This window comes from Dermochelys coriacea, chromosome 4 (genome assembly GCF_009764565.3).
Source record: "Dermochelys coriacea isolate rDerCor1 chromosome 4, rDerCor1.pri.v4, whole genome shotgun sequence".
Lineage (NCBI taxonomy): Eukaryota > Metazoa > Chordata > Testudines > Dermochelyidae > Dermochelys > Dermochelys coriacea.
Genome location: NC_050071.1, coordinates 143,035,579 through 143,047,711, shown reverse-complemented (window position 1 = coordinate 143,047,711; position 12,133 = coordinate 143,035,579). Strand labels below are relative to the sequence as shown.

At 49.2% G+C, this 12,133-nt stretch overlaps 1 protein-coding gene across 10 annotated transcripts in view; it reads left to right on the top strand.

The window, feature by feature from the left end:
• DYSF (dysferlin) overlaps nucleotides 1-12,133 on the top strand; it is a 312,032-nt gene that overhangs the window by 109,722 nt on the left and 190,177 nt on the right. For 6 of the 10 annotated variants that reach the window (XM_043512839.1, XM_043512844.1, XM_043512841.1 and 3 more), the window contains exons 14-18: nucleotides 3,414-3,482; nucleotides 3,584-3,627; nucleotides 4,677-4,759; nucleotides 10,751-10,866; nucleotides 11,562-11,675. In XM_043512839.1, the coding sequence (XP_043368774.1) occupies nucleotides 3,414-3,482; nucleotides 3,584-3,627; nucleotides 4,677-4,759; nucleotides 10,751-10,866; nucleotides 11,562-11,675 (426 nt within the window). Of the gene's footprint in view, nucleotides 1-3,413; nucleotides 3,483-3,583; nucleotides 3,628-4,676; nucleotides 4,760-8,696; nucleotides 8,739-10,750; nucleotides 10,867-11,561; nucleotides 11,676-12,133 lie in introns of all 10 variants that reach the window. The other 4 variants (XM_043512838.1, XM_043512840.1, XM_043512842.1 and 1 more) reach the window with 1 other exon arrangement.

Below are 12,133 nucleotides of genomic sequence, written 5' to 3'. Positions count from 1 at the left end.
CTGGCAGTTGGAGGTTTAGGGACACCCAGAGCATGGGGATGTATCCCTGATTATCTTGGCTAATAGCCATTGATGGACCTAGCCTTCATGAACTTATCTAGTTCTTTTTTGAACCCTGTTATATTTTTGGCCTTCACAGCATCCCCTGGCAATGAGTTCCACAGGTTGACTGTGCGTTGTGTGAAGAAGTACTTCCTTATGTTTGTTTTAAACATGCTGCCTATTCATTTCATCAGCTAACCACTTGTTCTTATGTTATGAGAAAGAGTAAATAACGCTTCCTTATTTACTTTCTCCACACCAGTCATGATTTTATAGACCTCGATCATATCCCCCTCTCCCCCCCAGTCGTCTCTTTTCTAAGTTGATCAGTCCCAGTCTTTTGAATCTCTCCTCATATGGAAGCTGTTCCATACCCCTAATTGTTTTTGTTGCCCTTCTTTGAATCTTTTCCAATTCTAATATAACTTTTTTGAGATGGGGCAACTAGAATCGCACACAGTATTCAGGGTGTGGGCGTACCATGAATGTATATAGTGGCATTATGTTATTTTTTATTTTATTATTTATCCCTTTCCTAATGGTTCCTAACATTGTTAGCCTTTTTGACTGCCAAAGCTCAGTGAGCAGATGTTTCCAGAGAATTATCCACAATGACTCCAAGGTCTCTTTCTCAAGTGGTAACAGCTAATTTAAACCCCATCATTTTGTATGTATAGTTTGGATTAAGTTTTCCAATGTGCATTACTTTGCATTTATCAACATTGAATTTCATCTGCCACTTTTAGCCCAGTCACCTAGTTTAGTGAAATCCCTTTGTAGTCCCTAACTATCTTGAGTAATTTTATATTGTCTGCAAATTTTTCCACCTCATTGTTTGCCCCCTTTTCCAGATCATTTATGAATATGTTGAACAGCACAGGTCCCAGCACAGATCCTTGGGGCTCCCCACTATTTACCTCTCTCCCTTGTGAAAACTGACTATTTATCCTACCCTTTGTTTCCTGTCTTTTAACCTGTTACTGATCTATGAGGGGACCTTCCCTCTTATCCCATGACTGCTTACTTTGCTTAACTGCCTTTGGTGCGGGACCTTGTCAAGGCTTTCTGAAAGTCCAAGTACACTATATCCACTGGATCACCCTTGTTCACGTGCTTGTTGACTCCCTCAAAGAATTCTAATAGATTGGTGAGGCATGATTTCCCATCACAAAAGCCTTGTTGGCTCTTCCCCAACAAATCATATTCATCTATAGATTCTATTTGTCTGATAATTCTCTTCTTTACTATAGTTTCAACAGTTTGTCTGATACTGACATTAGGCTTATTCGCCTATAATTTCCAGGATTGCCTTTTCTGAAAAATTGGCGTTATATTAGCTACCCTCTAGTCATCTCCTATAGTGGCCGATTTAAGTGATTGTTTCTATACCACATTTAGTAGATTTGCAATTTCATATCCAAGTTCTTTCAGAACTCTTGGGTGATACCATCTGGTGACTTATTACTGTTTAGTTGATCAATTTGTTAAAAAATCTCATCTATTGATGCCTCAATCTGGGACAGTCCCTCAGATTTGTCACCTAAAAAAGAATGGCTTGGATGTGGGATCTCCCCTATATCCTCTGCAGTGAAAACCCAGGCAAAGAATTAATTTAGCTTCTCCACAACAGCTTTGTCTTCCTTGAGTATTTCTTTAGCACCTCGATCATCCAGTGGCCTCGCTGACTGTTTGGCAGGCTTCCTGTTTCTGATATACTTAATTTTTTTGTTGCTTTTTTGGTGTGTCCTTACCTAATTGCTCTTCAGATTCTTTCTTGACCTGCTTCTTGTACTTTTACATTTGACTTGCCAGAGTTTATGGTGTTTTCTATTTTCTTCACTAGGATTTGACTTGCGATTTTTAAAGGATGCCCATTTGTCTCTAACCACCTCTGCTATTTCGCCATGGTAGTGTTTTTTGGTCCCCTTACTTTTTTATTTTTTTTATTTGGTGCATGAATTCAATTTGACTTCTTCTATGGCATTTTTAAATAGTCTTCATGCAGTTTTGAGGTATTTCACACATGACGATTCATTTTAATTTCCATTTAATTAGCTTCCTCATTTTTGTGTAGTTCCCTCTTTTGAACTTAAATGCTACTGTGGTAAGTTTCTTTGGCAGTTTCCCCCTTACAAGGATGTTAAATTACATTACATTATAGTTGCTATTATTGAGCGGTTCAGCTATATTCACCTCTTGGACCAGATCCTGTGCTCCACTTAGAACTTAATCAAGAATTGCCTCACCTCTGGTGGATTCCAGGATTAGCTACTCCAAGAAGCAGGCATTTAAGGTGTCTAGAAATTTTATCTCTGCATCCTGTCCTGAGGTGACATTTCCCAGTCAATATGAGGATAGCTGAAATCCCCCATTATTATTGCATTTTCTGTGTTTGTAGCTTCTCTAATCTCCCTGAGCATTTCACAATCACTGTCACCATCTTGGTCAGGTAGTCGGTAGGATATCCCTGTTGCTATACTTTCCTTGTTCAAGCATGGGATTTCTATCCATAGAGATTCTATGGTGCAGTTTGTTTCATTCAAGATATTTACTGTATTTGACTCTATGCTTTCTTTCACAATAGTGCCACTCCCCCACCAGTGTGACCTACTCTGTTATTTCTGTATATTTTGTACCCGGGTGTTACCGTGTGTCCCACTGCTCCCCCTCCTCCCGTAGCCAGGGCTTACTCTTCCCGGGCATTGGAAGGAGCTCCAAGCCTTCCTTTCCCCCACACAGTAGGTGTTTCTCCTGGCATCACATAGGACCCTGAAGAACATTTGGCTTGACAGAGACAGTCTGAGGAGCCTGGTACAGGAGCGACAGAAGTGCCCTAAAAGTGTGTGTGTGTGTGTGTGTGTGTGTGTGTGTGTAAAACTGATGCCTGATCTGTGGCCCCGCCCCCGTGCCGTCTCTTCTCACCGAGGCCATGCCCTTGCCCCGCCTCTTCTTCTGAGGCCCCGCCCCCACATTGCCTCTTTCCCTGAGGCCCCTCCCCCTGTTGCTCTCCCTTACAGCCAGTAAAAAGTGGGAGGGCATAGCCTTCCCTTTTTGAAAAGCGGTGGAGCTATGGCCCTCTGGTTCCCCATGCTCTGGTGCCCCTGCCCTGACACCACCCATAAAGCCAGACAGCAGCAGGAAGGCCTGGTTTTTGGACATCCTGGCCCATTATGGTTCAGGATTCCCTCCCTCAGGTGCATGTTGTTGCACCCTGGAAGGTTTCTTAAGAATTGGAAGCCACGAAAAACCCACCTGGGGCAAGGAAACGTAACAGAAACAACCAAATGAGTCTGTGTTGTGTCCTGGCTTGTAAAGAAGGGTGAGCCAATGCTGCCCTGACGCTGCCTTTTATTGTTCCCTTCTCTCGCCAGATCAGCTCTAAGATCCTGGAGAAGAACGCCAACCCACAGTGGAACCAGCGCATCACCGTGCCGGCCATGGTGAGCAACGGCAGATCTCTGCCTCGTGGGTTGCTTCGCTCTGAGCACTGTTCCCTCAGCCTTTTGCACTGACCATTCCTCTTTTGTGCCTATTTTCCTAGTTTCCTTCCATGTGTGAGAAAATGAGGATCCAGGTCATGGACTGGTGAGTTTGAAATGGTGATAGAAGGAGACAGGGTCCAAGAGGAGATGGGCCGTGTCTACACAGTGGGGAGCCTGTTCTAAGGACCAATTTAGGCACCCCCCCATCTCAATGGTCCTGTACTAGTGCAACCCAGATCCGAAACGCAGCGAGTGTCCCAAGCCAGACTCCTTCCCAGAACCAACGCCTGCACTGTGCAAGGGCCAAGCGAGTTCTCCCAGGCATGTTAAGGCCGGGGTGGGTCAGGTGATAACTGGCTGTAAGGAGCACTCCCCAGGGCAGTAACTTCCTTCTCCTGCAACCAAGTGGCTCGAAAACATATAGGAAATTATTTCTCACCTTTGTAAACATCCAAGAACATACAGGTTGGTAGTAGATGTAGGCAATAAAGTCATGGGTGCTAGGCTAATAATCTTACATGCAGGAGGGAGCAGGCTAAGGGAATGTCTACACTGCAATTAAACACCCATGGGTGGCCCATGGCAGCTGATGTGGGCTTGTGAGGCCTGGACTGTGGGGGCTATCAAATTGCAGGGTGGATGTTCAGGCTTGGACCCTAAGTGGCAAGAGCAGTGGACAGGGAATTGGGATTCCTGGCTTCTATTGTGCAGTCTGCCACTGTCTCCCTTTGTGATAGTGGGCAAGTCACTTCACGTCGCTATGTGCCTCAGTTTCCCTTCTGTAATACCAAGCTAATGGGACAGATCTGCAGCTGGCAAAAATCAGCACAGCTTCATTGACTTCCGCTGGGGATCTGGCCCACTGACTCCAATGGAGTAATGTGGATTTACACCAGAAGGGGATCTGGCTCTCTGACTCCAATGAAGCAATGCGGATTTACACCAGATGGGGATCTGGCCCACTGCCTCCAATGGAGCAATGTGGATTTACACCAGATGGGGATCTAGTCCAATAATATTGACCTTCTTAATAGGGATGACTTGGAGAGTTAGCGTTTGTAAAGAACTGGAGCTCTCCCAAGGAAGGCTCTTTATGGGCAAAGCATGATCAATCAAACACTTACTACAATTAAACTGAACCCCTTATTTCAGGGACCGTGTCACTCACAACGATGTCATTGGCACGACCCACCTGCGCATGTCTCAAATCTCTGCCCCGGGAGGAGAACTGGAAGGTAAGGAGAGGCCCATGCCTGGAGTTTGCACTGGGCGCTATGGGGAATGCATGCTCGTGGCTCGAAGGCTGGTCTTGGCTTTGGCGAAGGAGAAATACTGACTGGGATCCTCTCTATGAAACCTTGAGGGCTGGTGCCTTCTCCTTCGACGGGCGAGCGTGGGGGAATCTCAAGTGACTCTGACTGAAGTTGCGTCACGACAGAAGTGGGTGACTCTTTAAGGCATGTCGTGGATGTTGTCTGCGCTGAAGCTCTGGGTGGGTTTTGGCTGCAGCCCAGCTCCGCCCCAGCAGGGACACTAGAAATCAGGGGGATGAGCCCTGGTCATGCAGTGGGATGCTGCCTCCTGCCTGTGGACAGGAAGGAAGCATATGCTCTTTTGTGCTCTTGGATGGCTCTGCCGGAGGCTGAGGAGACAGCCGGGAGAGGTGTGGCTGGCTCCTGCACAGTGTGGGGTACAAAGGCGGGGAGGCATCCTGTGCCCTCCCTGTCCCATGGGCACCTGTGGAAAGGGCAGTCATCACTTGGCACTAGGGCATCCAGAGCTAAATCCTTCCTCTATTGATGCCAGTGGCAAAGCACAATGGGGGGCACAGTTTGACCCCAAATCCTCGCTGCACGACCCCAGTGTGTCTTCCAGTTATTGGCTATGGCCTGGTCCAGCAAAGCACTTAAGCAGGTGTGTAACTTGAAGCAGGTGGATTATCCCCTTGGCTTCACTGGGCCTGCTCCAGTCCAAAGGGTAAGCACGTGATGGATTGGGGCCTATATACACGGGGTATCTTTAGATTCTCTGGGCCAAACTCTCCCCTTGCTTTTTGACTGGTGCAAGCCCGGCTAACCTCCCGCTGGGGCCTGGGCTTGCTTGGGCATTAGGAATGTCCTGGTGACGTGCTGGTGGTGGCCCGTTGGGCCTTTGAACTTCTGCATGTGTGTCCGCTTTGAAGTGCAAGCTCCGTGGGGCAGGGGTGGAGAATTGCTCTATCTGAGCGTGCCCCGGCTGCTCATGAAAGAAGCATTAGGGAGTGTGGAGCTCATTTTGCCTTAGTTTGAACCCACCTTCACATTGTAATCTAGGAGCCAGGAAGAGTTCCCTCCTGCCTGTTCTCAGTGCATAGAGGGTGGAAAAGACTGTGTGGTTTCAGGGATCTGGGACTCTGCTAAGTCCTGATTAAGTGTCTTCCCTCCAGGGTATGTCTACACTGCATTGTAAACCTGGATCTGCTGGGCCCAGGCTTGTGGATTCTGTGTTTCCAGCCATGTGCTGGAGCATCCACACCACATTGTAAACCGACATAAGAACGGCCATGGTGGGGTCAGACCATAGGTCCATTCAGCCCAGTATCCTGTCTTCCGACAGTGGCCAAGGCCAGGTGTAAACCTGCATTTACACTTGCTGGACCCAGGTCTCTCAGGCATGCTAACGCATTCACACTGCACTACTCGGGCCTGTGGCTTGAGCAGTGTCCACATTGCAAAATGACAGGCTTAGATCCGAGTCGCAGTGGGATTTGGGTTGTGACCCTGCCCCACTCCCAGCAGAGTCCTAGGACCCAGGTCCCAAAAGGGGACTGGAGATCAAACCTGAATCAGAGGCTGGACTTAGACGTATCCTCAGTGGCTGGCTCACATAAGAGGTTTATGAGCCTGTTATTTGCTGCAGCAGTGAGGTTTGGTCTTCTAGCTCCAGTGATAGCAGCTCATGCTTTTAGTGCTGAGGGTTCTTGGGTTCAAGTCCTGAAGATGTCCCAAGTGGGGGTTGGGGGGTCTAGCAATCAGCAGCCAGACCTCAATCACACCGTTCGTGTCATGGTATTCGTGTCAGGTGGGAGGAGGTGCAGGGACTCATGGTTCACTTTGTTGTGTTGTGGTTTCTGAATAATCCAGGTCTTTGCAGCTGCTCGGAGCTGTGGTAGGGACTGTAGCCTGAACCTGCCCTAACCCCATCGGTTACTGAATAACTCCTGCAGCTAATTCCCTTTGCTGCTCTGTTCCGACTGTCCTCACCGCTATGCTCACATTGGTTTATACTGGCTGCACTCCAGACAGAACCCTTGTTAATGGGCGCCAGGTGCTGACACAATTGCAGCTTGCATGGTTTGGCATATCCATGCTGTAGCATTTCTCCCAGACCAATCACATGTCAATGGTTTTGGCCTGCTCATACTTATTGTATAGCACCACCATGTTCCCACTGATGCACTCTGGGAAATTTGGGGCAGCTGCAACCTCCTGTCTCTGCCGCTGGTGCAGAGTGGCAGAGGATTGTGGGTATTTTCTCATGTGGTGCAATGCATTTTGGGATCTTGCTCATGGACCAGGGAGGTAGAGGGACAAGCTAACCCTATTACCTGTGCATAGTTCAATGACCCCCGGCTCAAACACACATACACAGCAGAACTTCCAGGTGAGATTCCAGCCGCAGCTCTGCTTACAAGCCAGGTTGAAACATGGTGCCCTCACAGTGCTTAAGAAAATAATGCCTGGGCCTAAAACACATGGTGTCAGCCTGGTGACAATCATGGTCAAGGTCTGTAATGCAGTTGGGGCCTTATGGGGCAGCTAACCTGTTCTTACAACACAAACTACCCTGCCAGTGCATGCAGAGTATGGAGTTCAGACTGCAATGCCATGCGCCCACTGTCACAGGCTTTGTCTATTTATCCTTCCTTTCCTGGGAGAAAACCTAACTTATGGGGTAGCTGCAGAGCCCTAGAGAGAGAGCGAGGGGGCAGGCGACAGGGAAGAGGGGTGCGTCAGAGGTGTTTGGAAGCATTTCCCTTAGGCCAGTCCCAGCCCTGTGCTCTTAGGGGCTGTTGCACTGCAAAGCACATTGGGAGCCGAGACTGGCAGCCACGAAGGGTTTTAGTCCTGAGCAATGGCTCTGCAGGGCCATGCAGGTATGTGGATACAGAGGGATCCCCTCACAGTTAACTTCTCTGCTGGCCACAGGAGCAGGTCACGTGGGCATCGTGGGAGGCCGCACAGGGACCTACACTCGCACCTGCCGTGTACCCAGGAGATCCCTACTCAACAGCCCATTGCAACCTCACTCTTCAAAGGACGAACCACTGGGATATGCCTTTTCCTCCCCACCCCGTCCCAGACACCCCTTGTTCCCTTTCTGTCCGGTCCCCCAGATACAACATGTGCAGTGTCCCTTGTGGTAGAGAAATCCTGCGGCTTGGCTGTGATGCATACAGAGGCTGCTGGACACAGACACACCTTATGGGTCTCTGTGGCCTACAGTCACCACATAGGGTCCCCCCATGTCCTAGCCTGGATTCAGCAGCCATCAAGGGACCCATCCCCCTCTTCCATATCCCCCTAATGACCAACTCCCCTCCCTTGATGGGCTGGGGCTGTCTGTCTGAGGCCCCATATGTCTTGCCTTGCGCTGGGCCCCACAGAACCAAAGGCCAGCTCTGGGGAGACAGCATTTATAGAGGAGCAGAACGGAAGCCCCTAATTGTTCTGGTGTGCTTTGGGATGCCCGTTGCAGCCCCGGGGACCTTTGGGTGAAGGGGTTGGGTGTAGCCATTATCAGAGACTGGCCTGAGCCACAGCTAGATTGGTGCAATGCATTGTGGGACACAGAGCAGGGAGGTAGATTTGGACCTCCGCTGGGCTCCTGGGAGGCGGCTTGGCCAGCTGACTTGAGTAAGGACGCCAGGCCCGGGCTCTGTAGGAAAGGCTCCCAATCCACTCCCAGGGCCTCATGTGGCATGGTGCAGCATGAGTAGCTTCTCGCCAGAGTGACCTAGGAGACTATAGCTGTTATAGGTCCCCTCTCGGTCTCTCTCTAGAGTCTGCCACAAAAAGCCTCATTGCAGCAGCAGCTTGCATGTCCCATAATGCATTGGTTTCATGTCATGCTCCTTCCCCACCTTCTCTGTTGTTCCCACTCTAACCTTCTCTTCATTTCTTTGTGCCTCAGATGAGTTTCCTGTTCTTGCGAAGCCCCTGAAAGCTACAGCCAGTACGTCCCTCTAGCCTGTTGGTTGCAATCATGGTTTGGTAATTTGGCCGTTCAGCTGTGTTTAGACACACTGGGGAAAATGGACAGAACCAGGATCAGCAAAAGATTCAGTGTCTGAAATGTGGCTTGTCAAAGGGAGCAAGCCACTGAGATATGTCCTCCAGCCTCATATATGACCCCTTGGATCATCAGTGGGGTGGGAGGGGCCATGGTCGGAGTCTCCACCGTCCTTTGGCCTCTGGTGGGGTTGGTATGCCAAGCATGAGGCACTGCTCTCTGCTAGTCAACTTTCTGTTGAACACTGACGATATTCCCTGTGGTAAGCAGGACCCAGGATGTGTTGTGCTACTCACTGGGCCAAGACCTGGTGCATTGGGCCTGGCTGGTTTCAAAGTAGAAGGCAGGGGGACACCAATTTATTCCTGCTGACTTAGCATCTGATGCCAATCTCTCAAGCAATGGTCTGAGGGTCACCTGGTGGATCATTAGGTTTCCTAAGGAAGAGGGTGCTGAGCCAGCTCCTCGTCTGTTGTAAACCGACACACACTCCATGGCAGTCAGTGGGATAAATTCCCAGTTCACTGTGGTCAGCAGAGTGATGCTGATTGACGCCTGCTGGGAATCTGGCCCACTCCTTTAGAACCCCAAATATGGGACCATAGGACGAGGAGAGCCTACATCATCCCAGGATAAATTCCGTTCTCTAAATTCCAAACACCCTGAAAGAGGGAATGAGGCTAAAATCTGGATCCTGATCTGAATTTTGTGGCTTGGGCCCCTCTCTGGTGTGGACATGACCTAGCACTGCCATGGCTCCCCAGTATAAATTGGAAGTAGCTCCTTTGAATTCAGTGCAATTACTGCAGATTGGCTGGACCAGAGTCCCTGAGACCAGGCTCTCACTGGCAGGGTCTCCTTCTGTTGAATTGTATAGTTGTGTCCACTGCTGTGTGTGGGGTAGAGGAAGTGCTGGGTGGTCCGTCTGCCTCCCACTGAAGTCGTGGGCGCTTTGTGACTGGCTTTATTGGGAACGGGACTGGCCTTAGCGCAGCACAGAAAGGGCTCTCAGTTCTGCAGGTGTAATGCTGGAGTAGTTGTACAGAGTAAAGACTATACGGAGCTATCACCTAATCAGGGCCTGATTCTGACCTCACTCACACTGGTGTCACCCCATTGACGTTGATGGCCCCAATCCCAGACCATATCTGTGCTTGGTGCAGCCAGGGAGGCTGGGGAATGCAAAGTTGGCTTTAAACCACCAATCAGGAGGGATTAGATCCTTGGTGTAAGTTAGATCAGCCCCAGGGCTATCTTAAGGGCTGCCTGCCTCTGGCTGTGTTGTGGCATTGACACACCAGCCATGCCTCCTTTACCTCAGCTAAAGCCCTATAGTGGGTGGCAATGGAGAGGTTCTAGCCACTCGCGGGTTCCATGAGCTGGTTAAATTGCCAGTGTGTGTGTTGTGCAATGTGGGGGGACTGAAGAGGGACATGATAACAGTTTTCAAGTACATAAAAGGTTGTTAGGAGGAGGAGGGCGAAAAATTGTTCTTGTTAACCTCTGAGGATAGGATAAGAAGCAATGGGCTTAAATTGCAGCAAGGGTGATTTAGGTTGGACATTAGGAAAAAATTCCTATTCCTAACTGTCAGGGTGGTGAAGCACTGGAATAAATTGTCCAGGAAGGTTGTGGAATCTCCATCATTGGAGATTTTTAAGAGCAGGTTAGACAAACCCCTGTCAGGGATGGTCTCGATAATCCTTAGTCCTGCCTTGAGTGCAGGGGACTGGACTAGATGACCTCTCGAGATCCCTTCCAGTCCTATGATTCTAGGATAATAACAGAGTCTAGTCCACAAGGGATCCGTGTTCCTGCCCTTAGCACCCATTGGACCCATAACTCTATAGTTAGAGGGATATGCTAGTTTTCTCAGTGCTTGTTCTCTTTTTATGCATTAATTAGAAGTGCTGTTGTAATGACTCAGTAACCAATTGCTCCTTGTGGTTTCCTAGTGGACGACGGGCTGGGATTCCTGCCGACGTTTGGGCCCTGTTTTGTAAACCTTTATGGCAGCCCGAGGGAATTTACCGGGTTTCCAGATCCCTATGAGGAACTCAACATGGGAAAGGTGAAGCTATAGTTGTTCAGTTTTCCAAAATTCTTCTTTGCAAAGTGAAACACTCTCATTATCCCAAACTTTCATTAATCAGTGCTAGGATTGGAGCTGGGCGATACTTTTCGGAAGAATAGTTTGCCAAAAAATGCAGCTTTGGTCGACATAAAACTATTCACGAACTGGATGCAAATCGGTTCAGCCACTCACAAAGCAGGTGGTGGCGGTGGAGAAGGAGGTGCTGCTGCTGTTGCTGCCACCTGGCCCCATTTCCCCAAATAGCCTTTAGCTGAGTGCTTAGGACACTTACCCCAGCTGTGGGAAAGCTCCCCAATGGACGTTGTCGTTTCACAAAAAATTCCCCAAATTTTCAGAGTCAGTTTGACCCAGATAGAAACTCTTTTGATTTTTCACAACTGCTACTGAATTGAAAAAGCTGCTCTTCTCCCAGATCTAAACAGGATCCGTTGCACCTACAGGAAATTATTACCCCTCTTGGCAAATATATTTTGGCATTTGAGCATAAGCTGAGGGGCAAAAAATAACATCATCTGCTTTACATCTGTAAGGGGCTGCATAAATACGTTGCCCGATCCTGCTCCTCTTGAACTGGACTAAATCAACAGCAAAGCTCCCATAGAGCATATCTGGGAGCATATCTGTGATGCAGTCATCTTGGTAACAGCACTTTCTTCTTATCTAACTCTAAGGGAGAGGGAGTGGCCTTTCGGGGCAGGTTGCTGATGGAGCTGGAGACAAAACTGGTGGAACATATTGAGCAGAAGTTGGAGGACATCCCGCCTGACGATATTCTACGGGTAGAGGTATGTGGGCATCCTTGCTGAAGCACTACCGAGGACCCAAGCATCATGCTGGTTATAAATCACAGGGTTGGTAATTGGCAAAGCTGGGCACTGAACCTGCAACCTCCAGAACTAAAGCCTGTTGCTGCACAGTTGGAGCCAAAAGGCTCTCCCTGCTGGCTAGCTGCTGTTGCAGACTCATCTCCTTGCTGACTCGGGCATTGAGGGTATACAGGGTGGTCATCTGCTGCCTCTTGGCCATCCCTCATATGGAGAGAGGTCGCCCTCTGGGGCCCTGTGCCTAGGGCTGTCCTGTCTCTTCTGGGGCTCTTTGTGAACTCTCAGTTCAAACGGTCTCCAGAAGGGATCCCACTTAGTCCTCAGGTGCCTGCCGGCTCTCTGAGCTCCAGCCCTAGGTCAGCGTCCCGCCTCGCAGTACACCAACCAACACAATGAGTGAAATGCAAACGGGTGCAGCC